The sequence below is a fragment of the Electrophorus electricus genome, chromosome 7 (genome assembly GCF_041902795.1).
Source record: "Electrophorus electricus isolate QZ-2024a chromosome 7, ASM4190279v1, whole genome shotgun sequence".
Classification (NCBI taxonomy): Eukaryota; Metazoa; Chordata; class Actinopteri; order Gymnotiformes; family Gymnotidae; genus Electrophorus; species Electrophorus electricus.
Window position 1 is genome coordinate 11,621,489 of NC_137503.1, and position 24,531 is coordinate 11,646,019.

Here is a 24,531-nt window from a genome sequence, read left to right on the forward strand (position 1 = left end):
TAAATTGTTATATTAGGACTAATATGAAAAGAAATATAATTATTCTCCCATGTTATGAACCTTAAACTGAAGGGATTCTTTGTTTTCCCATTATGAGTGATGAGGCTTTTTCACTTGGCACAAATGTAGAATACTTACTTATTTGATTACTGATGCAAACATCTGAGTATAATGCTAACAACTGCCTGCGTTAAGATATGACTGAGTCAGTATGATTCGGTCTTATATAAATATGGGAGATTATGGCATAGCTTCCCAGTTATATCAGCCAATTGGGATCCTACATTGTTACACATTATGGAAGGCAAGCTTTCAATTGGCAAAATTTACATTTACCTGACACTTTTATCCAAAGAGACTTACTATCATGATTTTGTACAACTTGAGTAAGTGCGGGTTAAGGGCCTTGCTCAGGGGCCCACCAGAGGCAACTTGGCAGTTGTGGGGCTTAATCCATCAACCTTCCAAGTTAAGTACCTTAACCACTGAGCTACCACTACCCTTTGTAAACTGCCACTTGTAAGCTACCACTGCCCTTTGTAAAATTTGTAAATTGAAACCACTGGTGAAACCACTTTGAAAGATTCTATTGTGACCACCTCAATAATTGGTCTGTTTGTGTAGACTAAAACAAATCTGCTGTGAAATAATTTGATAGTTTGAATGAACTGCTCAGAAAAGCATCCAAATAAGGACCTGGTGCTTTGCAAAATGGTTCATGGGACGAGAGCTCAATTAAGTTTATGCGAGTGTTTGCTCTGATACTCTTATGGAGTCCAGCGGTGACTTTGCTCCTCTAGACTCAAATTAGTTCTGACATACATCACAACTTTGCAGCTAGGTGTAGTGGTCAATTCCCCCACAGCTGAGAAAGTGTTTTTTTTTTCTTCTTCTTCACAGTCCTTTTCCTTCTTTTGAAATGGTGCCATGTAGTGTACATGTAGGATAACAGCTCATGGAGGCAGATTGTTAGTGCATAGTGTGAAATCCAAGATAATGGAATTTTCAGAAGTGTCATAAAAAGAAGCTGTTCTCGGTCTTCAAATTACATAAACAAAAACTTTGTGTTGATATTTCTCGATCTTTTGCCTTTGGATAATCTTACAAACATGCTTAAAAAGAGAAAATTCAAATCAGTCTGCAATTTAAAATCGAATCATAAAATCATAAATAGCAGCACAGCATTGTATGTTATCAACTATAATAAAAACACTGCACTCACAGTTATTGGTGTGATTGAACTTGCTTGTATGGAAATGCCCACATGTAGGATGTCATACACATAAAGCTTTGATTTTCATTCAAGGTAGCAAATCAAAGTACTAATTGCTCAAAGTGTTCTTCATGGTTCTGTTTGTTGTAATTCACTGCACTTCAAAAGCTTTAGCATTTATCTCTATATTATGTCTCTGACAGCCTCATTTTCATAGTTTGCCTTTTGGACTGGATGATTCACTCATCTGGATTGAATTTCTTTTTGGGTCATGCCATTCCTAAAAGCAGGAGAAGACTCTGAACAACTTTAGCATGAAAACGTTCTTCTTTGTAACTCTAAAGGATCACTGTGGTAAAGGAACCTATAAAGAAACATCAGTAAAAAGATAACTGGAAGTTGGGTCTGGTAATAAAACATAGGTTAATTGCTTTCCATAATGATACTTACAATAAATGACATTCAATATTATTTCTGATGTGGTGGATTTTAAATTCTATTCCATTATAATGTAACTTGGAGCTACACAAATGATATTCTTTAGCTAGTTTTCATAAATGCTTTGGCATCAATAATGGTCCATCAAACTTATATATGCAAAGACACATAGTAAAGTAGTAAATTGCTACCAGCTTTTTTCTGTAAATGGACTTAAAATGCAATCCATTTTCATAGAGCTAAAACATCTCTTCAAACTCTCTTAAATAAAGTCAAAGCAAATTTATCCTCAAGCAAATTCATCTTAAAACCTCATCTTATTTTCCCACAGATTCATAGCATTTCTGAGACTCATCTTCAGGAAGCAACCCCTTTTTTCAGCCAAGGTGCGGTCTTATTGGATCCTTTAAAAGGAATGCTGGTTATTGTTATTACATATAAATGTCAGCTTGCCATGATACATTTGTGAAAGTAAAAGGGCCTCGCTGGGTACTACTGGCTGTTCCTCTGTAGTATTGCTTCAGTTCAGTAGAGGGGATTGTGCACCTTTATTTGTGGGGTGGGGTGATGCAATTTGCCTCCGACAACCCCCATGATTTGGCTGATTGAATAAAAAGCCTGATGAATTTGTCTTCACTTGAAGAGACCATACAAATGGCTTACACGCTCCTCATTAATGTCCTGACTTTCTTCTTCTACTTGATCCTGAGAAGTGAAGTGTAGGACTGGAGCACCATATCTGTATTGATTTAACACCTCATTGGGGAAATGACAGCTGAATCAAGATTAACACTCCTGCTCAATATCAGTGCCGCATGCCCATTCCTCTTCAAACCCATTAGTTGAGAGGTGATAGCCAAGCTGGCCGACAAATCTGTTTACACTGTCAAGTGTGTTCGATGGCAAGTGCGCTAGCAGCAATCTGCTGCCTTATGATAGCGTTTCGTTTTTTCTGTGCTTTGGCACTGATGAATAACCTATGTGATCTGTTATTCCACTGTCTGTATGTGACTCCTATAGTCTTCAACGTAACATCATAAATCAGATTCTGTGTCCTATTGTCTGTTGGTCAACAGCTTTTCTATGACACTGGACTTTTGGGGTAAGGCAAAGTTACAAATACAAGTTGTTGTGACAGTTTCTATCCCACATAGTAGTTCACTGAAATAAGGAACTACTTATAGTCTTTTTTCTTGTCCATTAGAGAGCACACTTTTAGGCCTTATTGTTTCATTCTGATTTTTTCCCCAGATCACATCTTTCTGATATGACGATTTACACATTCATGTCTGTAAGTGACTCAGTCATTAGTGTAAAAGGACTTGCATAAAAAAACTGCCATGCACACATTTTCAAAATCAATAACATCACATGAATAACCAACATGCATTTGCAATCTGCCATAGCAGTAGCAAAAAAAAACCCCAAACAAACAGACAAAAAACAAAAAAAACAAAAAAACAAACTAGCAGTACAAGTTTGTAGGAAAACAATCTGTACATAGATTATTTGCTCTGGTTGGCTTACAGCTTGTCAGCTATTTATGAGTAGGGCAAGGAGAAGCAAAATGCTATATTCATAGCTTTTGCTAGTTGTTGTTATTTTCACCGCTATTGCTAGCCTTTTTTTTCGCTGTGAGATGCATGAGAAGGCAGCTGAAATGGTGATGACAGTGACATGTTGTGAAGTGTGAACAAACAAAACCCCATGATCTCCAATCTGAGAGTTCTCATTGTGGTCACATGGCTACATATTAGATATGTATGTTATCTAGGTCCATATACAAAAGTGGCATAAATTGGATTTGAAAAGGTCAGATTGTGTTCACACTTGCTCCGATCTGATCTGCAGCTCCTTCAGTCATTAAAAATGTTGCCATTTAAGCTTTGTAATGTGAACATAGATTTGGTTTCAGGCTCTTTCTAGCTTGTGTGACTGACTCTTTAGTCACCAAACTATTTTGGAGTTTTCTTGGAAGGTCAGCAAATAGGGCAGGTGGGGGTGAAAGGGGTCAAGCTTACCATAAGGCTGTTATCATTTGGTTTAGTTTAAGGGGTGGTTTCACGGCCCCCTCTGTCACCCTCACACACTTCCTCTCTTACATCTTTCTGGAGACAAATGACCCATGTCAGTGCTCTGTCCTAATAACTACACAATGTTTCAGTGAAAGCCACCAAGTAAGGACAAAGTTATCATACCAAGCTCTTGAAGTAATTCTGTCATGTTCCCCAAAATATTTTGTGATAAAAAAGATGGAATATTATACCATCCTCTATCTTTATCTGCAGTGACACCTTCTCATTTGTAGTGTGTTCTAAACAACCCAACCTGTTGAGTCAGCCAGTAGCAGAGAAAGTCCCTGTGTGCCATGGCTCTTATTTAGAGTAGCTCTTAAAGGAGCTCACTCAGGCGGAAGTGTTCATTAACTGAATAGATCTTGACAGGAGAGCGGCTCTTTTTTCATTTCCGAACATTACTGTGCACCAGTACAAAGTAATAATGGCCTGATAACATGCAAAAATGGTATGGACACAATAAAACATTACCTGTCTCTGCACTGATGTCTCTGCCTGTCTGTCACTACTCCAGGCAAGGTACTACAGTCAGAGAGGGGAAAAAGCAGTGGCTCTAACAGTGTCCATTGTAGAACGTTCAATTGCATTTTATGTACCCTGGTGAAAATGTCAACAGGCGTTAACCTAGCAGATTATGCCTATAATTTTGTATAATCCTATTATTTCAATATTACTGTATCACTAGACACTGTATCACTAGCACCAACACAATGAAATGCTTTATCTGCAGTATGCACCATATGTATGGTGATTTGGAATTAGAAAAGAATATAAACAATTTTGCTGTATTAGCTGTATTAGTATGCATCCATGTATAAAACTCTCTCCTTATTTTTTTACAGGTTCAATGACACCACGGATATTGATAACACATGCATACACTGTAATTATCATCAATCTTGAAATATAGTTCTCTATGCATTGTTTTCTCTGCAGTTAACTTTGAGAGTCACTAACTAAGCCTTCTGTTGGAATTGTTTAATTTTTTTTTTGTTTGTAACAGTGTTAAAGGAGCCTAGTGAAACAGTTTGAGGCCAAATTGTTCTCCTGAGTACAAAAGAACTGTCCCAGTGTCAAATTATGAAGTACCTAATAGTGCGCTCACTTTTTTATCCTACTGTGTGTGTGTGTGTGTGTGTGTGTGTGTGTGTGTGTGTGTGTGTGTGTGTGAGAGAGAGAGAGAGAGAGAGAGCGAGAGAGAGAAAGAGAGAGTCTGTGCATGTGTCTGTGCAAGGCCCTCAAATTGTCCTCAAAATTGTACTCAATTACAATTGTCATAAATGTATATTAAAAAAAATGTAAAGTGTGTGTGTGTGTATGTGTGTGTGTGTGTGTGTGCGTGTGTGTGTTGAAAATATTGAAATAATTAACAAAAAGTTTAGCTTCAGCTATTGCAGTTTTTCAACTATTCCTTGTAGTAAGTGAAGTTTAGAAATGTGTGTCTGATTTCATCTGTCGGGACCTTAAGCTAGTCAGCCTTAAATAGTCTATTGCCCACATCCCTCTATTGGCTCCTACTATGTTTTTGGTCACTGTCCTGCTGTATGCAAAAGATGGTGTGCCTGGATGCATTTTCTAGCAGACACACAAGATGTTCCAGTGCAAATCTGTTTTATTTTTATTTGTATTTCTATTTTTATTTCTTTACTATGGTTTGGTATTTTTTTCTTTTCTTTCCTAGTTTTTTGTAATATGGTCTACATGTTTGTTTATGCCTAGTGGCTTCAAAGGCAGAAACCTGCATTGTAGACATTCTGCCCTATGTAACTGTTTTGTGCTAGGGATGTGGAAGCATAAAATGATTTATGCATTATTCTTATTTAAATGTATTAGTTCCAGCATTCTTTGCACATAAACTATAAGGGATTATATAAAAAATGTTATTATTCCTTCTATTTTGATTATTTCTGAATATATCTTTTTCTGATATACTCAGAAATAAAAAGCGACATTCTCATTGCATTTTTGTCTCATTCATCTTTTCATCTTTAATCTAAACTACTTTAGTATGCAGCAAAGCACCAAATTTCATGTTCACAGTAATTATGAAAAAAAACTATGTTCAAGGCTTAAAACATACAGATTACAGAGACGAATTACGTACGTTTCTGAAGGGCACAGCCATGAAAATTAAATGTTGTCATAATGCCTTAAGCTACTAATTACACATTGTGTTTGGCCAGTGCAGAGTCACAGCAGAAACTAAGGATGCAGTACAGAAACATATTGATTTCACATAGCCTTGTGTCTGATTTAATATGTTGCTCTCAGGCATATTGAGCAATGAACTGTGTAATAGCATCATTGCAGGTGGCCAAGGTTTTCCATTGCACCAAAACATGGAAAACAAGACTATAGGGTCATCTTTTTTGTGTATGTGAAATATCGGAAAAGGATAGAACTAAGATAACTGGCAAATAAATGTTTTAAATTATTTACCAGATAAACTTCCAAATGTGCTAAAGGTTCAGAATTATTTAATCAAATCACTCGTAGTACTTCCATGACATGTTGTTATTAGACAATTATTTCAGCAATTGGACCTGAACTGATTACTTTTTCTCAATGTCTCCTTACAAAGCTTGAGTGGAAGTGAATGGAACAGGTCATGCTCACAAGATCAAAAGCCTTAAATAGCATTGGATTAAAAGTGCACTACTATAAACTGGGTTAAAATAATTGCTTACTAAAGTATCATTATGGCAAGTTGTAAACCATGATACTGTGTGATGGGACATAAATCAAATAAATCTATGTGTCTGCTTATGTGTGAAGTGTAAAATGTTAAAGGGTTTTTACGACAACAACTTGTTTATAGCACACTATTTGTACAATGTAATGTGGCCCTAACTGGACACATATGTCAGTGCATTTCTGAACCTTAATGCTAGAGCTTATATAGCAATTACTGAGTTAGCTTCCAAGAAATTATGCTACTAGTGTAATGGCCACCCTTGTGTTTTAATTATTCATAATGCCTGATATACCTACAAGTTTACATAAAGGGGTTATTCAAATTATTAAAGCAAAACAAGCAGTTGTGTGCCAGGCTTTTAGGAAACCATATAGTCCATTTATAGAACTACAGATGAGAAATTAACCCACTTACAAAGGTTCAGTTTCTGTGGGTTTATTGTCATACAAATTGGGACTCTTGGCATGTGCAAAGGTAGGTATCATCACATTCCATTTAAATTTTTTCGCTACCTCAGTAGATTACATTACGCTTCATAACAAAGGCAAATTGTTTTAAGAACAATACAGAGCCTCTCCCCAGACACAGCTGCTGACAGCATGAGTGATCACTGTTTGAAAAATTTGGTTTTCCTCTTTTTTTTTAAACTTTCTTCTGGCTTTTGTTTTTGCTTTCATACACCAAACTGAAAGCCCTGCAGTTGCAAGACAGAGAGGTGGACGCAAGAAATGCACTTAAAGGGAGTGAGATATGAAACGGATCGATTGAGCAGAGCAGCTCCCGCCTGGTTGCTCTTCGTCCAGCCTCATGGGCGGCCAGGGGGATGGACACGCTCAGCTCACGTTTCACTGCATTATGCCGTGATTGTACAGATGTGAAACTGGATGCCCTCTCTCTGGGTTGGGGGTGGGCTAAAAGGGTATGCAACAGACACGAGATGTGCTGCATCAGATAAAAAAAAGATTTCACTCTCTGTCTCTACCTATTTCATTTTCTCTCTCCATCTCTTTATCCCTCTCTTTCTGTCCCTGTAATTTGGTGATTGTATCTAAAACTGAATTAAAACATAACTCTTTTTAATTCACAGTTCCAGCTCCACATTAGTAAATTGGCCATTGGTGTTATCAGCAGGTACTTCACTTGCATCTCCTAAAAGGTTAACAATGGGAGTACTGATTAACTAAAACCTGGTTAACAAAATGTACAAAGGTCCCTTTGGGAAATATTAGCACATGCATGGCGCATGTAGGGACTCTGAAACATGCTGCAATAGCAGTTCCCTCCTGAGTGCTGTCAAATTCTGTGCTTGGTTATCCAGCGGGCAGCTGGCTGGAGGAGGGACCATTAGCTGCAAGCTCAGAGCTGCGTGAATGATGTGGAGCTCCCAAACGATCCTCCCGAGCCTTGTTCCTCCTGGCCAGCAGCTGCTCTTAGTCATCCGCCGAGCTGGTCCTCTATGCTGCGCACATCCCAGGCGCCCTGGCCTCAGCTAACACACACTTCACACTGACCAGTTCCTGCTGAATTGCTCTCAGGCCCAGCTACTTTGTCCCTCTTTGTGTTTGTCTTATGACTGATGTCTTGTTCTAATAAAAATGGATGAGATAATACATAAAGGTAATATGTAAGGTTCCCTAGTATATCAGGATGTTTGTGCAGACACAAATGAAGCCTAAAGCTATATTAAAAGAATCTCCATTATAATGAATCTTCAAGCAGAATTCAGATAGTATACTGTGTTAGGACAACAGAAACATGTGTTAGGACAACAGGTCTGCTGTGTTGAGAGACAAGGAGAAAACAATACTCTTGTTCTGTGACAAGCATAATATTGTCTTTTACTGTATGACTGTAATACTCAGAGATTTACAGCTTGTCTGCAACTGAAGTTTGGAGTCTCACTGTACAATAATGTACAGTACTGTACAATACTGTGCAATAGTCTGTCTTAGCCCTCAGCCCCTGGTTCTTTTGATATTATCTAGCCTTGGGGAAGTGAGGAACTAGACTGTGAGCGTCTGTTACTAATGGAGCAAGTTATGGTGCACAATCATTGTTCTCCTCTTTCTGCCTTCTCTTTTCATCATAGAAAATGTTGAGTGATCATGATTGTGTCTGTAATGATAATCAAACTGTCAGAGGAGGACTGTAGCACTTAATTATGTTTTTGATGTGTATCTATTAAAGCTTTTTATGATCAGTCTCAACAAAAGATGTGGTGGATTAACCTCCCGCGCCTTTGATGTTCTCCACATTATTGTTATTGTGCTTTCAGAATGAAGAAATATGTTCTCTTTCTAAGCATCAAGATTTTTTTTTACTTTAAAACTTGAGTCAGGGGTACATGACTGTAGAAATTTGGATACCATGCCACAAAAGGATTTGAATGCTTTGACAAATGAAAACACTTTAAGCCATTTCCCTCAGATAATTTTATCTGACACTAGTGTGTCACAAACTGGGAATTCAAACATTTTACTTCAGTATCTGTGACCATTGTTGTATAGGCTTTATTTATTAGTGAGCTTTATTGTCTAGTCCTGTTTAGCTGAGGACTGATTAAATGCCTGTTCATGTGGTTAGGGCTTAATTCCTATAACTTTAACAGTATTTAGAGATTTTTCTAAGGCCACTCATTAATCTGACTCATTATTTCAAATTCCTCAAAATAATGGCATTTTTTGTGCAGGCATAATTCATTTGAAACACTTTCAACAAATCTCATCCCATGTCTTTCTTATCTTATGTCCTTTAATCAAAACAAAATACAATTTCCCCTGCTCAGAGGGACAGATATGTATATTGTAGGGAAAGCCGGAATGAGGCTTGATACAAATTCCAGTAGAGGACTTTTCTAAGGCCTGTGCCTGAATGAAAAATGCATGAGCCAAGCATGTCTGAGTGCAAGCCTTAGGTTGAGATGCCTCCTCCATCACAGGCTGGTGTGCTGGTAGACAGAATCAAACACAGCTGCCCTATTCTTAGAAGTGGGGAGCAGGTCAAGCAGCATGTTTGGATGATGACCGGAGATGCCATCTCTACAGTCAGATGTATGGGAAGGAATCATGGAGGAAGCCTAGCAGTTCTGCAGGCAAATATGTCTATCACTCTCTCTGAGGAGTTAGTGGCAGTCTAGTGAATGGACCCTGATTGATCTGAGATTCGCTCTCAGCTTATTGTTTGCTATCTCCTGTTGTGCTCTCCCCGAACACCATGCAGCTGTATTCGAGGTTTGCTTACTTTCACAATGTCCTATGGGAAATATCCAGCTGAAGCACCTCTCCTCCTCATTACAGAAAGTAGCATTTCAGGATTTAAAAAAAGGGGCCTTACACTACAGGGGAGACTTTATTCCCCACCAGCTCTTAAGATTAGAAGAAACAATGCCTCAAGTTTGACTTATGGCATCAAAGAATTCACCCAGCATTGCTTAAAAAACATTTATCGCTTCCATTTAATTTTTGTCTGGTGTAGAAATTGGTTGGGACTTCAGACATTAAGGATTAATATACTGTATTAAGGCCTGTCTGTATTGATTTGTCCTGCACCATACGCTAGAACAAATATCACCCCTGAACCTGTGCAACTCTTCCTAAAGAAGTCTACTGCACAGTGCAAAATGGAGGAGTCTATGGTTGCCTCATTGTGACCTGAGCATTTCACAGTGAAGACCTGCAAAACTGACTCATAGGTGAGGTTAATTTTTATATCACACTGATAGTTCCGCTCGAGCCTCCCCTTCCTGAATGTGCTGTCCCAAATCTAGGCTTAGGTATCGGCTGAATCCCCATTCTCACGATGGAGGCTTACTGCTTCAGGTAAATTTCTCAAGATATCGGATGGTAAAACATGCACATTCTTCAAAGTCTTGCTTTTTGTGAAAAATATGTTTTTCCCTGTAACATCTCATCATGTCATGATAAGACTAAAGCAAGTTTTGTTTTGCATTAAAAATACATCAGAGGAGAAGCAAAAACAGCTTTATAAATGAACATTCCATTACAGTGGAGTGTTGGTTGTGCATTTCATGTAATAGGGTTTTTGTTGTATCTGTCATATGGTTGTTGCACTTCCTTCATAATTGTACTTGCAGAATTTATTATTACATTTTGCTTCTGATGTTCACTCCTTTACTGAATTAGAATCTGTGAATAATGGATAAATGATTTTTTAAAATGGTACTGTTCTCTTTGATAAAGAAATTAAATAATTTATAAAGAGAAAAAGCTTATGCTCATTTTCATTATGTTGGATGTAGGCTGGAAATCTCATTCCATCTGTCAAATTATTATAGCCTGTTAGGTAAAATCTGAGGTGCTAAAGCCATCTGGTAGAGAAAACATAGAGGTCATTCTATTGCCTGCCAAAGTAATGTTAAAAGTGATAACAGAGGAATAATGTGTGAAGATTAGAGGCTCTTCTTCATTCATACATATCTCTGAAGGTATTCAGTCAGTGGATGATGGCATCTCTGAACATCTGGAAAAAGGGCTATAGTACTTCAGTACTTTTATGCTTAATATCTGGAACACTTTACAAGGTCATGGAGTCAGGTGGGAGCTACCTAGTCATCATTAGATCAGATCTTGGATTTCTAAATTTATAATTTGATATATTTTCCTGGCTGGAAAGACATATCATGATCTCAGTGTGACATGCAAGGCAGTGGGAGAGAGGCATAGTGCGTTTTGGGAGGGAGGTTGGTGGGCTGCATTGTACCTTACTGAAATGGCAACCTGAGAGGTCAATCAATTATTTTAGGCCGTGGAAAAGAAAGCACTGGCCACTCTGTGTTGGTGTGGTATTATCAGATTTCTCTACATTCTGATAGCAATCTGCTATTTTATTGTCCTTGTCCATTTCAGGTGCTCTATGCTGCACTCAGGGCTTAGAGATTAAAGTGTAAGGAGAAATTGCATTAGGGCATGTATTGAAACTGGGCACCCTCCTTTCAAGCACCTGTAGAGGAGACTGTGCTGTCATTAGAACATTGAAAACATCAGTTTTCAGACAGACACTGTCAAAAATCCTTTAAGGTGAGATAGGACATCTATCCCCCTTAGGTCACTAACTAGAGAGTGAAATGGCATAACTATGATTATACAGTATTTACCTACAGTCATGTGAAAAACAAAGTACACCCTCTATGGTTTTACATATCAGGACATAAACCTCAGATGAACAACACACAACAGATTTCACCATGTCATAGTTTAACAAAAATGAATCCAACATGAAGAAGTCATGTGTGAATCAATAGCTTGTAGCACCACCTTTAGCAGCAATAACTTGAATGAATCATTTTCTGTATGACTTTATCAGTCTCTATATCATTCTGGATGAATTTTGGCCCACTAATCATTACAACATTGCTTCAGTTCATTAAGCATTGTGGGCATTTATATATGCACAGCTTTCTTAAGGTCCCACCACAGCATTTCAACTGGGTTGAGGTCTGGACTTTGACAGGGCCATTGCAACACCATGACCCCTTTTTTTTTTTTTTTTTTTCCCAGCCACTCTGTTGTAAATTTGTTGGTGTGCTTGGGATCATTGTCCTGTTATATTACCCAATTTGGTCAGATATATGGCCTCATATTTGACTCTAGAATTCTTTGGCATACAGAGGAGTTCATGGTCGACTCAGTGACTGCAAGGTGCCCAGATCCAGTGGCTGCAAAACAAGCCCAAATCATCACCTCTCGCCCACTGACAGTTGGTATGAGATGTTTGTGCTGATATACTGTGTTTGTTTTATGCTGTGAATTACGGCCAAACATCTCCACTTTGGTCTGGTTTGTCCATAGGACTCTGTTTCAGAAGTCTTGTGGTTTCTTCAAATACAATTTGGCAAATGTAAGCCATGCTGCCATGTTCTATTTTGAAAAAAAGATGCTTTCTCCTGGCAACCCTTTCAAACAAGCCAGACTTGTTCAGTCTTTTTCTAATTATACTGTTATGAATTTGAACATTTAACAGGCAAACTAAGGCCTCTCAAGTCTGAAATGTAGCTCTTGAGGTCTTTGCAATATCTCTGTGCATTGCACAGTCTGACCTTGGGGTACATTTGCTGGGACATCCACTCCTGGGAATATTGGCAACTGTCTTGAATGTTTTCCACTTGTGAATAATCTTTCTTATTGTAGAATGATGGGCTTCAAATTGTTTGGAAATGGCCTCTTACCCCTTTCCATATTGAGTTAATACACACCTGACTGTGCCAGACCAGCAAACTGCCAAAATGTCTGCTTTTATAGAGGTGGTCACACTTGCTTAAGGGCATTTGATTAATCAAGTAGAAGCCAGCTGCTACTTACCATCTTAATTTGTATGGAAACAGTAAGGATGTACTTAATTTCTCACATACTGCTTCTATATTTTGGCCTAGTTTTGTTAGATAAATAATCACATGTTGTAATTTGTCATATATTGTTGTTCATCTGATGTTGTATTTACCTAATTTTAAACCTACTAAGGACCAGATAATTTTTTATTTGTAATTAAAAACCATAGAATTCAAAGAGGATGTACTTTGTTGTTCACATTTTATGCTCTGCACATTTCTGACCTGAATTTTAGTGATTTTATCTATTGATTTATTTATTTCCTGTTTATCTAAAGCGCTACCTTATTTGTCTTAAATTTAAATCTCAGTATATTATATATGGCTTGGTGTCATATGACAGAATGTGATTCACCTGCATTATATATTCATTGTATATTCAGTGCATGAATGAATGGCTGGCTAAGTGGCTGAATCACAAGATAAACCCTTCTATTTGTAACTGATTAGTGGGCACTCCAGCTTACATCCATGCATTTATACATGATTCATAAATACTTGGCTCGCATGCTAGAAAAGTGGGTTTTCCTATCATGTGCTGTAATTTTTTGCTTAGGATCTTACATGCCCACTTCAGTGATAATAAATGAAAATGCGGAATTGAAGGACTTTGATAGCTTGGCTCACAGTCTCATCACTGACATCACATTTCGTTGTATGGACATCTTCATATCATTAGAGCTTCCTAATTCATAGTGTTTCCAAGACCTTAGAAAAACTGTCTCAACATTACCTAGTGGAACATTATAATATCTGTATAACCTATTTACTGTAGTTTTGTAGATTACCTGAGCATAATATGACCATATGCACACTACCTACCTGATGATTAGTACTATGATTACAACCAAGCCTTTGATAACCTAAGCAGGATTTGTACTTCATGAAATCTTAATGGATTTAGAGCTTTACCTCTGCTTGTAAAGCAAAAAGCACTGCACTCCTTCCATAGAGAGAGAGAGCCTCTCCAAATTTGCTTTCTCTGAAATCACAGACAAATCAAAGATCAGAGCCAATGCCATGACAACAGCACTGCTGAGGAGATGATGCCGTTCCTTTTGTAAGGGGTGGGGAGGAGTGAATATGCTACAAGCACTGTAGATTTCCCTTTTGTTCTATAGACTATAAATAGAAACTGATCAAAAGACCCTTTTCCCCTACGATCTATAAAACAAAACGTGTAATGTATAGGGTGAGACACACTGCTGAAGAGTTAACCTTTGTGCAATGCAAAACTTAAGTACAATTATATATATATATATATATATATATATATATATATATATATATATATATATATATATATATATATATATATGCATGCATGCTCCATATGCCCTTCATATGGGATAGGAACCCAAAGCAAAACGCTATCTCCCCCCCCCCCCCCCATATTATTCAACTCATATTATTAAGAAGAATAAGGTTTACCTATGAGTCATTTCCCCTGTTTCTATTCTTATTTTGCATATAACTAGATTTCAGTGTTCACATGCTGCAAGAATTTGAAAGAGTTTCCACACAAAGGCATTATTAATTAACATATTCTTATTTAAACAGCACAGCCCTGTTGCAGCATAATAATGACTTGCCCTAACTCTGGTGATCCGTAGCGGGAACATGATCACTAATGAGCTTATGGAAATCCAAAGTTCCAGAAAGAAATTGCCTTTCAATTCATAGTGAATACACCCAGTTATAGGATTTTGAATAAAAATCGTGCAGCTACATATTACCCTCCATGGTTTGATAAATTGTCCGTAACAGCTGAAATAGCTACACTGAGCTGTGCTTGGCATGAATTTATTAGTCAGTGTTTGGGGCGTCAAGATAATGAAATCCATTTGTCTATATAAGCTCTGACCACTGTATCTATGCACTTGTATACAACCAATAAAATTATTGTTTCTAAAACGTATAGATTATAGCAAAAGCATGAGCTTTTAGGTGTAGTTTTGACCTTTTTGTAAGAAAATTATTTTTAAGTTTTAAAGACATTTTGCTTGGCTTCAGCTAGTTGTCATAACTGGTTTGTGTGTGTGTGTGTGTGTGTGTGTGTGTGTTTGTGTGTGTGTGTGTCTTGTGGTGTTGTGACTGGGGGTAAGTCCACACCAGGTCATTGTACATCATATTTTTGTTTGGTGATTTCTTTTTGCTGAAATTTAAATACATGTATTTATGGTAATCCCTTTGTTTAACATTTGACATATCAAGGAGTGCATTTCTTCACACTAGCAAGGTCCCCTGAAGTTGAGGGGATCATTTAAAAGTCTCCTTTTTGAGTTACAAATACTGCTGTGACCTCTCTTTCGATTGACAGATGAGTAACAAATCTGTTTGGAGGGGAAAGAGAATGAGAAAAGTTACCAGCTGGGCAGACAAGGCTTTATCCAAATAAGCCCAATAAGGCCAGCGAGGCTTTATCCAAATCCAGCCTTGACAAAAAGCACAGTGAACAGTATGAAAAAGTCAGCGTGCTAGTCAGTTTTGTTTGGTAAAGTCAGAAAAGGTTTGAGTGTAAAAGAATGATGATTCCTGCCCATACGCAGGGAGTGTCACAGGGAGGGAAATGCACATTGCTGCTGGGGTGGCACCACACTGAATTACTTGTCCTGAGCTTTGGTGGGTGGTGGAGGCACAAAACAAATCTCGTGAAAATGTGTATGCTGGTTTCTGCGGGAGAGCAGAGCAGCTCCAGGAGTTCAGGGACTGAATTTTCTCGCTACACAAAATGATGTGTAGTTACAGGGCCGGTAAGTAGCTAAAAAGTCACAAATGGTCTTCTAATGTTACAAAACATCTCTGAAATGTTAAGACTATCTATAGGCGGCTTGGTGTGAATGCTTGAAGCCACACCTCTGTAGTATATGGGCTTTGATATTTGCACCCTTTCACCTTGGTTTGGATGTTGACCTTGATGTTTGGGAGGCAAGACTTGACATTAATCTGGTTTGTGATTACTTTTTCTAATTATTGTTAAAACAATTCCAGATTACCAGAAGCATTGCTTAAGTAGTTTCAGATCTGTTGCAAGGAGCTAACAAGCTTTGAACACAGTTAGCTTTAGCCAGCTGAAAGATCATTTTTTCACCAGCTAGTTCCAACAGTTTATCTGTTATAACTTATCATGCCGCATCTTGCAATAATAATTATGTAATAATGTGATCAAACCCCAAGAGCAAAGTACACATGTGTGCAGTAAAATGCTGGGAGCATCTATGGCTTCTGCAGAATACTGACTATAAACACATCAGGTGTGTGAGTGTGTGTAAAAGCTATGATCTGTATGATCTGTCTGTAAACCCTCTTTGAGTTTGAGAAAGGCGCTATATAAATGTAACTAATAATAATAATAACAAAGACATTATACACTTCACATTTCATCTATCAAATGTGGTGAGTTATATTATATATTATTATTATAACATAACAAGGCAAGACATTTGTTATTAAAAGCCATATTGCAAAGTTTGCATAATACTATTGTTTTTATTTAAGTACTTGATTTTGTTAAAGATACTATGTCAGTTTATCATACTCATTTTGACAATCACAAATGCATGTGAAGCGTTACATTCACAAAGATAGTATCTGTCCTTTGAATGGGTTTATAGACTTAGAACAGCTGTGAAGTAAAAGTGAATATAGATAAATGTTACATTTGCATATCCTATTTGATCCCATTTTAGATAAACCACATCCATTATGTGCTTCCATATTGATAATATTCATGTGATAAAAAGATGCTGATTTCATTGATGAAGGTTTTTCTCCCTTCCCTTTGACCACAAACAGCATTCATTGGCTTACCCTGGTACACCATAATCTCCTGCAAGAGGGTCATTGTTGGTAACACTGTGCCTTAGTACCTGACTGCAGCCTACTGTCAACCATCACCAGTAATTGCTGCTGTCAATAGTCTACCTCAAGGGATCTATTCTCAAGATGACCTGAGGGGCCCACTCTGATCTGTGTCTCTGGGCCTGGTTTTGTAGCACATTGGTCCCTGGCTTTCAAGTGTGCTGAATGAATCTTAAAACTTTAGGTAGAATATAGCAGATAGTAGTGTGCTGGCTATTAATTTGGTCCATTTCATGCCGAAGTGTTGAAATATGAGCTTATACAATAATAATGACATAAGACAACAGATGACTGACCGTTAAAAAAGACTCAGCTATGAAGAACATAGAGTTGAGCTGATCCTCTCTCTCTCATGCCATAGCATTTCTTTGTTTCTTTGATGCCATGACATTTTAATGCTAGAATTTTCTCATGGGGTTATATATGTGGAGTACACCAGGCACCAGTTTACACCATTTATTTATAACATATGACACCATAAGATTAGAATTTTGCTATTAACCGGTCATAAAAATAGCATCAGAAATATTGCAATTAATAGCTTTATTTGCAGTGTTGAAAGCAATAACTAATGGAAGCACATAGCTGCTCATCTGTCCTAATCCTTTTGTATTTTATTATTCCATTTTTGTACTTGTCTGAGAGTTAATTTTGGACAAGTGGAAATCAGGTACACCCCTTAACGTGTAGCCAACAGGTATAACCTCCAAAAATCTAGCACTGAATTCCCCATTTGCAAAACATGATTAGTGGTGAAACAGACAAATCAGGATAGATTGTAGAGGGAAGGAGAAATGGCTCCCTGAGCTAATCACCATAATTAAGCAGGTGGTATTTTCCCTTGCCAATATCTCACCCACAGTCGCCATAGAGAGGTCTATGCCATAGAGGCTACTTTGAATAATTAATGTTGTTCACAAGCATCTATAATTGAGGCCTTCTCCATTAAACCACTGAAGAAGCAACGAGGGAGGTGTCCCTGTAGTGTTCTTTCAGAGTTTATCATGGTCATCATATAAGTGGTAGTGGTCTGTTATTATTTTCCAAGCTTATGGAGATCAGTTTTTTTTTTTTTGTAACTAGGTTAAATATCTTGTCTACAATTACACATCAGGCTGAGAAAATTATTTTCATTGTGTGTTTCTGCATTAGCTGATAGCAAGTCAAAGTTTTATAGTCATTATTTTGTAAACATGTTTAAGGTTTTACATTTTACAATCCTTTTTACAATACATCTTTCAGAGGCATCAAGAAATGACAAACACACACACACACGCACACACACACACACACACACACACACACACACACACACACAATATTTCTGTGACACCTTATTACAGAATCTGTTGATCTTCCAGGCCTTCTTTCTACATTCCAGTGGGATCCCATTAATGCAATACTCCAAACTGAGTTTGCAGCCTCAGCTTTCTTACCAGGCTCTGGATGCTGGATTCATAGATGATGAAATAGCTCCTTCTCAAACTGTTTATTAGCATAAAAGACTGTTTTAATTAAGGTTCTTTAGAAAAGAAAGTACAATTGATGTCATTTAAAAATAAGACTACCCTTATAAAGGTTTATAAGTAGATTAAAATTAATTAATGGTTATTAATTAGGTAAAACCACCTTAAGAATCACTAATAGACAGTTACAACTAATACAAATTGCAATAATAAACTGTTGTTTTTTTTTTTTGCTAAACCACATTTATCTACACTGTAAATCACATCTTGCTGGTTGCACATACTCTTCCTTATCAGTCAGCACTATACCTGTCAGCTTCAGGTAAGCTTCAGGTAAGTTATGCAGGTGACTACATAATATTTTATCACTCATAAATATAATCTAAACTAAAATAATATATTAAATTGTCAAATTCACATTCTTCAGGTCAGTAGGTTATTGTTGCCTTTTTAATTTGTGTTACACTTTCTTATTAATTATGTTTAAGCTGTTTATGAAATAATTTATAAACATCAATGAGCTAATTTTAAACAATTTCTAAATCATTTATAAGGGTAGTCTTGTTATAAAGACTTAACATAAAATCAACATGAGAAAAAATGCACAACCAAATTCAGTATGTACTAGGAATACATAGCTAATTTCCAGATTTTTCGGAAAAAAAAAAAAACACGAAAGGAGAATCAAGTAAGCAACTTTAATGAATGAATAATTACAGTACAGTATTAAACTGTTTTTATCAAGGGCAATCCCTGCCAAGTAATGATTGCTAGCTGTCTTACACAAGATTGCAACAAACAAATCAATAACTGGAGCCAAATTTGTAGAGGGTGCTTGCTTTCCTAGAGCCTCTCTTCCCCAAAACACTCCCCATGGTGATTATATCCAAACCCCTCTTTGACCCTGACACCGGATAAGCTCCTCTCCGGCTGTCAGCCTCCACCAAGAACCATGCTGTTTGGAAGAGATAATGACCTGACAAAGACTTCCCTTCCTTTCCTGCCCTGGGTAACCCCTACATATTACCTCTGATCACCAGTACCACCTTAGAGATTTCACATTCATCACTCTCCCCACTGAATGAACTCCTGGTCTTCAGCTGTTAGTCGACCAGTAAGACTCAACATTATAGTGAGTTGCCAAGGCAGTAAGAGTTGAGCCATGAAATGTAGTCAGATATTAATTCAGTTCAGCAGTCCTGGGTTTTTAGTCTCTGTAATGCACTCATTTCAGTAGAGATGGAAATGCTATGAGACCTCCTTCTTGATGACCGTTTCCCCTGGAAACCAAAGATACTGAAGGAGATAAGCATGACTAGATGCCATTTCCAAAGTGCAATGGACTGATAAATCTTCAAAGGTCAAGTTTGAATGATGAGAATATTATAAGGGTATCTAATGCACACTGTGAAACCTTATTCTTTGTGAGCCAATGTTTTATAACTATAAAATAGAGTTACAGAATACACCAAATATATCTTTCCTTCATTATTTTATTTCAGGTATGGGTTTTTTCAGGTGTGGGGTTGACGCTTTGGCAGTACAATCAAAAAAGTCATACAACCGACAAAATAAGCAAAAAAAAGATATAAACTCTAAAAAGAATGACTCTAAAAACCCATCATTTTAAGAATTACCGGTTGACAACAGTTTTTGTTTTGTTTTCATTTTGTCCTTTACCCATATGGAGTGATTTAGCTTCAAATCCATTGCATAAAAGGTGTAACATGCATGGATACTGAATTTACTTAAGCTGTATCACCTAAACATTCAATCTGTTCTTTCGTTTCAACATAAATGGCAGATATGTCATTGGATGGCACAAAGAAATGACTGTCACTCACAGACAGTAGCTCAGTGCAGCTTGCCTATTAAACTGACAGATCTATTTCATTGCTTCACAGCTTGAAGTCAGCCTCTCAATACCTCTGTGGACGCCAGAGCGGCTCATCAGTGCAGGAACAGACTTTTTTGGCTGTGCAGTATGGCTCTTTAACCAACTTTGGCCTGCAGCTTGATAGATGATTTTCAACAGTGCTTTAAAGTTAGCAGACAAGAGCTAAAGACATCATCACAGTGTGAAAGGCTTTTTCTTCTTTCCCATAGTTGTGCTAACTGAACGTGAAGCTGTGAATGTGCATTGAATTAATTCATGGAACTAAATATAGAAACATGGCTGTGCTCCTTGCTAATCCATTTTAGCCAATATTTTCTTAATATGAAATGAGAATTGGCCCAGGCTTATAGAATTGTATATGAATAGTTCTCTCTAACACCATGCGCCAGGCTAATGCCTGTTCCCAGCACAGGACCAATCTGTTTGCTTCAATAATTGCACAGCATTTTTGTCATTCTATTCTTGCAGCTCAGCCATTTGCTGCTCCACTTAGCTTGACAGTAACAGATGTGAAAATCACATCTCCTATCAGAGTAAACAACAACTGATAACAGCCGAGAAGCACTGTTAGATATGGAAGAGGGATATTTGTTTCAAATTAGTTTATCCACAAACCTCTCCATGGCTCTGAGCAGCTGTGAACAGTGAGCACACCATAACAGAAGAACATACAAGTACTACGACATTCATCTTACAATGCAGTGAATATAGGAGGGGTGGAGATTGCAAATTCATTAACCATCATCATACCTTATGATAAGCATCAATATTATTACTTCCAAATACCAATAACATAATCCATCTGAAAATAGCATAACAGCAAACTGCATAAATTCCCAAGCCATACACTAATCATATGTATTTATGCAAATATATGCATAGTGAAAGCTTTTGCATATGGACAAGGACATTTATTTTAAACTCAGATGCTGGTATTATTAGGTGCCCTTCAGGTGATCAAAAAACCTTAAAATAATGTATTTGCCAGATGAGCCAGCAATAACTATAAACTTTTACACTTTGACCATAAAGTCCTCTCAGTGAACAAAATGGGAATATGAAAAGTATTTTTTTTGCTGTAGCTTTTACAGCACATGGGAATATATAATAAAATTCAACCACTGAAATTACAGAACATTTGAGCACTTATGGGGCTATGTGAATGAAGTAATATTTAAACATTATAGATTCAGGGTTATCCATAAAATTGGAGGGATATGTCGTCATATTAAATTAATGTGGATGTTGATTAAATATACATATGTACCACAGGAAAATGTGGTCTTGTGAGGTCTAATACTTATCTATTTATTTGTTTATTTATTTTGTTTTCATTCTGACTGAACACAAGCAGAGAAAATAACAATTTAGCAGGAAAAATAAATCTCTCCAAATGATTTCATGGAAATGACCATAAAGACACTTTGACCATGTCTCCATTATTCTTGGTGCCACATATCCATCCATAGTTGTCACATTCAATGTGCTTTGAGTTGGTTTTCTATTTGGTGAGTAATGCAAGGAGGTATTGGCCTTGACAGAATCCGCAACCACATATCGAAGCAGATGCTTTATCAGTAGCTGTGGAGACGTCTATTTTGCACCACATCCTTTCACACATTGTGGTGAGAATACGTCACAGCAGTGTGAAATAATGTTGCCATTTTGGAACTGTTGCTTAATCGCTGGTGTGATAGGCAGGTGTAACCTTTTTTACAGGCTGGTTGTAAGGGCAGGAGTTGATAAAAATGTCAGCCTCCTCCCTCCATGCCAAACAAAAAGCTTGTTGAGCTTCTACAAGTTTGTTGAACAGTGTACCATGCTTTATAAGGTAAATTTTTACAAAGCATTCTGCAGGTGAGGCGGACAAACTGTAAGAAAAAAAAATGCTGTGACAAAATGATCATTTTGGAAGAAACTTCCTGCAACAGTATGATAGCTGATGTTGATCTGGGTGGTGGCAACTTGATGCACATACATTATCTCTGAATGGGCTGCCATGCTGTATGCAGTCTTTGGGAGACCACATACAGATCATTAAGAGAGAGCTCTGTGGGAAGTGTAGTCTGTGTCATGATGAGGCATGTTGTAATCTCTCAGAGGCAGGCTGGGACTCAGCAGGGTTTGTGGGAATTGTGTTTTTAAGACTCCAAGTAAGGTTGTGTTTCTCTTCCCTGCCCTCACCCACACCCCAGATCCCCCAGGTGAGTTATGCTTCCACTGCCCCAGAGCTGAGTGACAACACTCGCTACGACTTCTTCTCTCGGGTGGTTCCTCCAGACACGTATCAGGCCCAGGCCATGGTGGACATTGTGCGATACATGGGCTGGAACTACGTCTCCACTGTTGCCTCAGAGGGGAACTATGGAGAGAGTGGTGTGGACGCTTTCATCCAGAAGTCCCGTGAGGACGGTAAGGCTGCATTAATCCATTTGTTTAGTCTATTTGAAATAACCCCTCTCATCTCAAAATTACTTAAAAATTTGTTAAAATGTTTCTTTGACAAATAATGCTTGGCTGAATGATTCAGTTTCCAATAGCCCAGTGCGGAGTTGTTTTTCGAAACATATCCTAACAGTTTTACTGCATACACCTGACTTCTTTCTCAGGAGCATGAGATGCTTTTCAAAGGAGAGGCGCTCCTGAAAGGCAGTGACAGTGTGACGAATTCTGAGTGCTATGATTGATTTGCTGCCATGTGGTACCCTTGTGAGCCTCCAAGGCCATATGTCTCTCTCTCAGAAAAGCTTCAAATTGAGTTTGACTGACAGGCTGGAAGACATTTGTTGACAATGGTCAAAGGAAATATAGGCTTGACTCTATCTCTTGTCACAGACCTATGTGACTAGACTAGGAGGGACCACCTCTTGCTAAGTATACTATAGGCATGTTCTTCTAGTTGTAATGGGGTAGAGTGCATAGGCTCTGATTGTGGATGAGTCACTGCCAGAGATAAGAGCAAAAGTATGGTCTGGCCTAGAGGCAAGCCAAATGCTTCATGTAAGTCTGGTTCTGAAACTCTACCAACAAATAAAGTACCAGGGTATGTTATTTCATGCATTTACAGGATTACATAAACCATTAGAACAAATTTAAATTCACCTCAAGAAATGAAATCTAGGTGAGAAATACAAGCAAAATGCACAATGTGTTGAGTCAGACTTCAGTAAACAGCTAGGTACAAACCAGTGGATATTTATTTAGAGAGAATCTAAGGCATCTGGCAGTTCCTGTTGGAAATAGAAACCTTCTCTTCTTTCAGAAACTAAGTATGGGTGAACATCTGTGACCTGGTCTCTGTCCCCTCCATAGGGTAGTACCTAATGGTAAGAGTGACCTGAGAGAGAGCCTCTGCTTTCCAGTCTGCCAACATTTTCAATCCTTCCATGAACAGAACAACTGGTTGCGACATGCTGGCTAAAATGCTTTTATCAGTAATAAGAGGGTTAAGAAATGGGGCAGTAAGAGATCCAGGCCATGAGGTCTGCTCTGTTCTTGCTGTGCCCTTGGATGAAATCAATGTTGCCTTAAGGTTACTGTAATAGATGGAGATTTAAATTACCGTGATTTGTTGCTTTGGATAAAAGCATTTACTCAGTGACATAAATGAAAGGGCAAGAAGGTGGTGTCATACATGGTGTCCCAAAGGAGCATTCCACTCATCCCCCTGTGATATGTCATAAAGGCATCCCAAGCCACTAAAGCGGATTACAGCAAATTCATTCAGCTATGGAGTACCTTGTGAATGTTAGACAGTTCTTCAATGGCAAAACATCAGATGATATGTAATGGATTTTAGGTGGAATTCTCCCTAAAGTCTCTTAAAGCTATTAAGTGTAAATAATAAGGGCTGTAAATATGTTAAAAGAATGCATTAATAAGGTTGTAAGAGAAATAATATAACTGTTGCATCATTGTGCTGCATTGTGGAGTTGGTGATCGTGGGGAGCAATTTTGATTTAAACATGTCAAATTACTTTCACCAGTGAGAAGGACAATCACTTTGGAAGACAGGAAATATTTAAAAGCCATGAGATCAAATTACAATTTATAAAGAGCTGAATTAACAAGACATGTTTGCACCAAACTATGGACCTCTCAAATGTAGAAGACCTGAATGTGCAAAGGTAAACAGAGAAGCTCATATACCAAAGGCAATATTTGCTATCTTTACACCAATGCAAATTCAAATAAAATTCACGTTATGGTTTGCACTGACTGAAGACAATTCTAAAATATTTCACTGGGTGTTGAATGAGAACAACCCATATAACCCTTCAAGGTACTGAAAAATAGCTCTATCATCTGGTGTTATATTACACTGAAGTTTTATATCACTTCTTTTCCATGCCACATAAAATTGCATTTTAATGCCCCAAATATAGTTGTGTTGGGTGAGGTGGCAGAGCAGCTACGTCCAATAGTAATTATCATCCAGGACACCTGATTCCAATTTCATCAGGATAGGGCAAGTAGTGGCACTACATGAATCTAATGCATCTCTATTCTGTGGTCATGTCCAGACTGGCCCACAGCTGTGTTG

General features: G+C 37.8%; 1 protein-coding gene across 4 annotated transcripts in view; it reads left to right on the forward strand.

Moving 5' to 3' along the window:
• Positions 1–24,531, forward strand: part of grm4 (glutamate receptor, metabotropic 4) — a 95,190-nt gene that overhangs the window by 44,729 nt on the left and 25,930 nt on the right. For all 4 annotated transcript variants that reach the window (XM_027023131.3, XM_027023130.3, XM_027023132.3 and 1 more), the window contains one exon: positions 22,184–22,400. In XM_027023131.3, the coding sequence (XP_026878932.1) occupies positions 22,184–22,400 (217 nt within the window). The remainder of the gene's footprint in view (positions 1–22,183; positions 22,401–24,531) is intronic.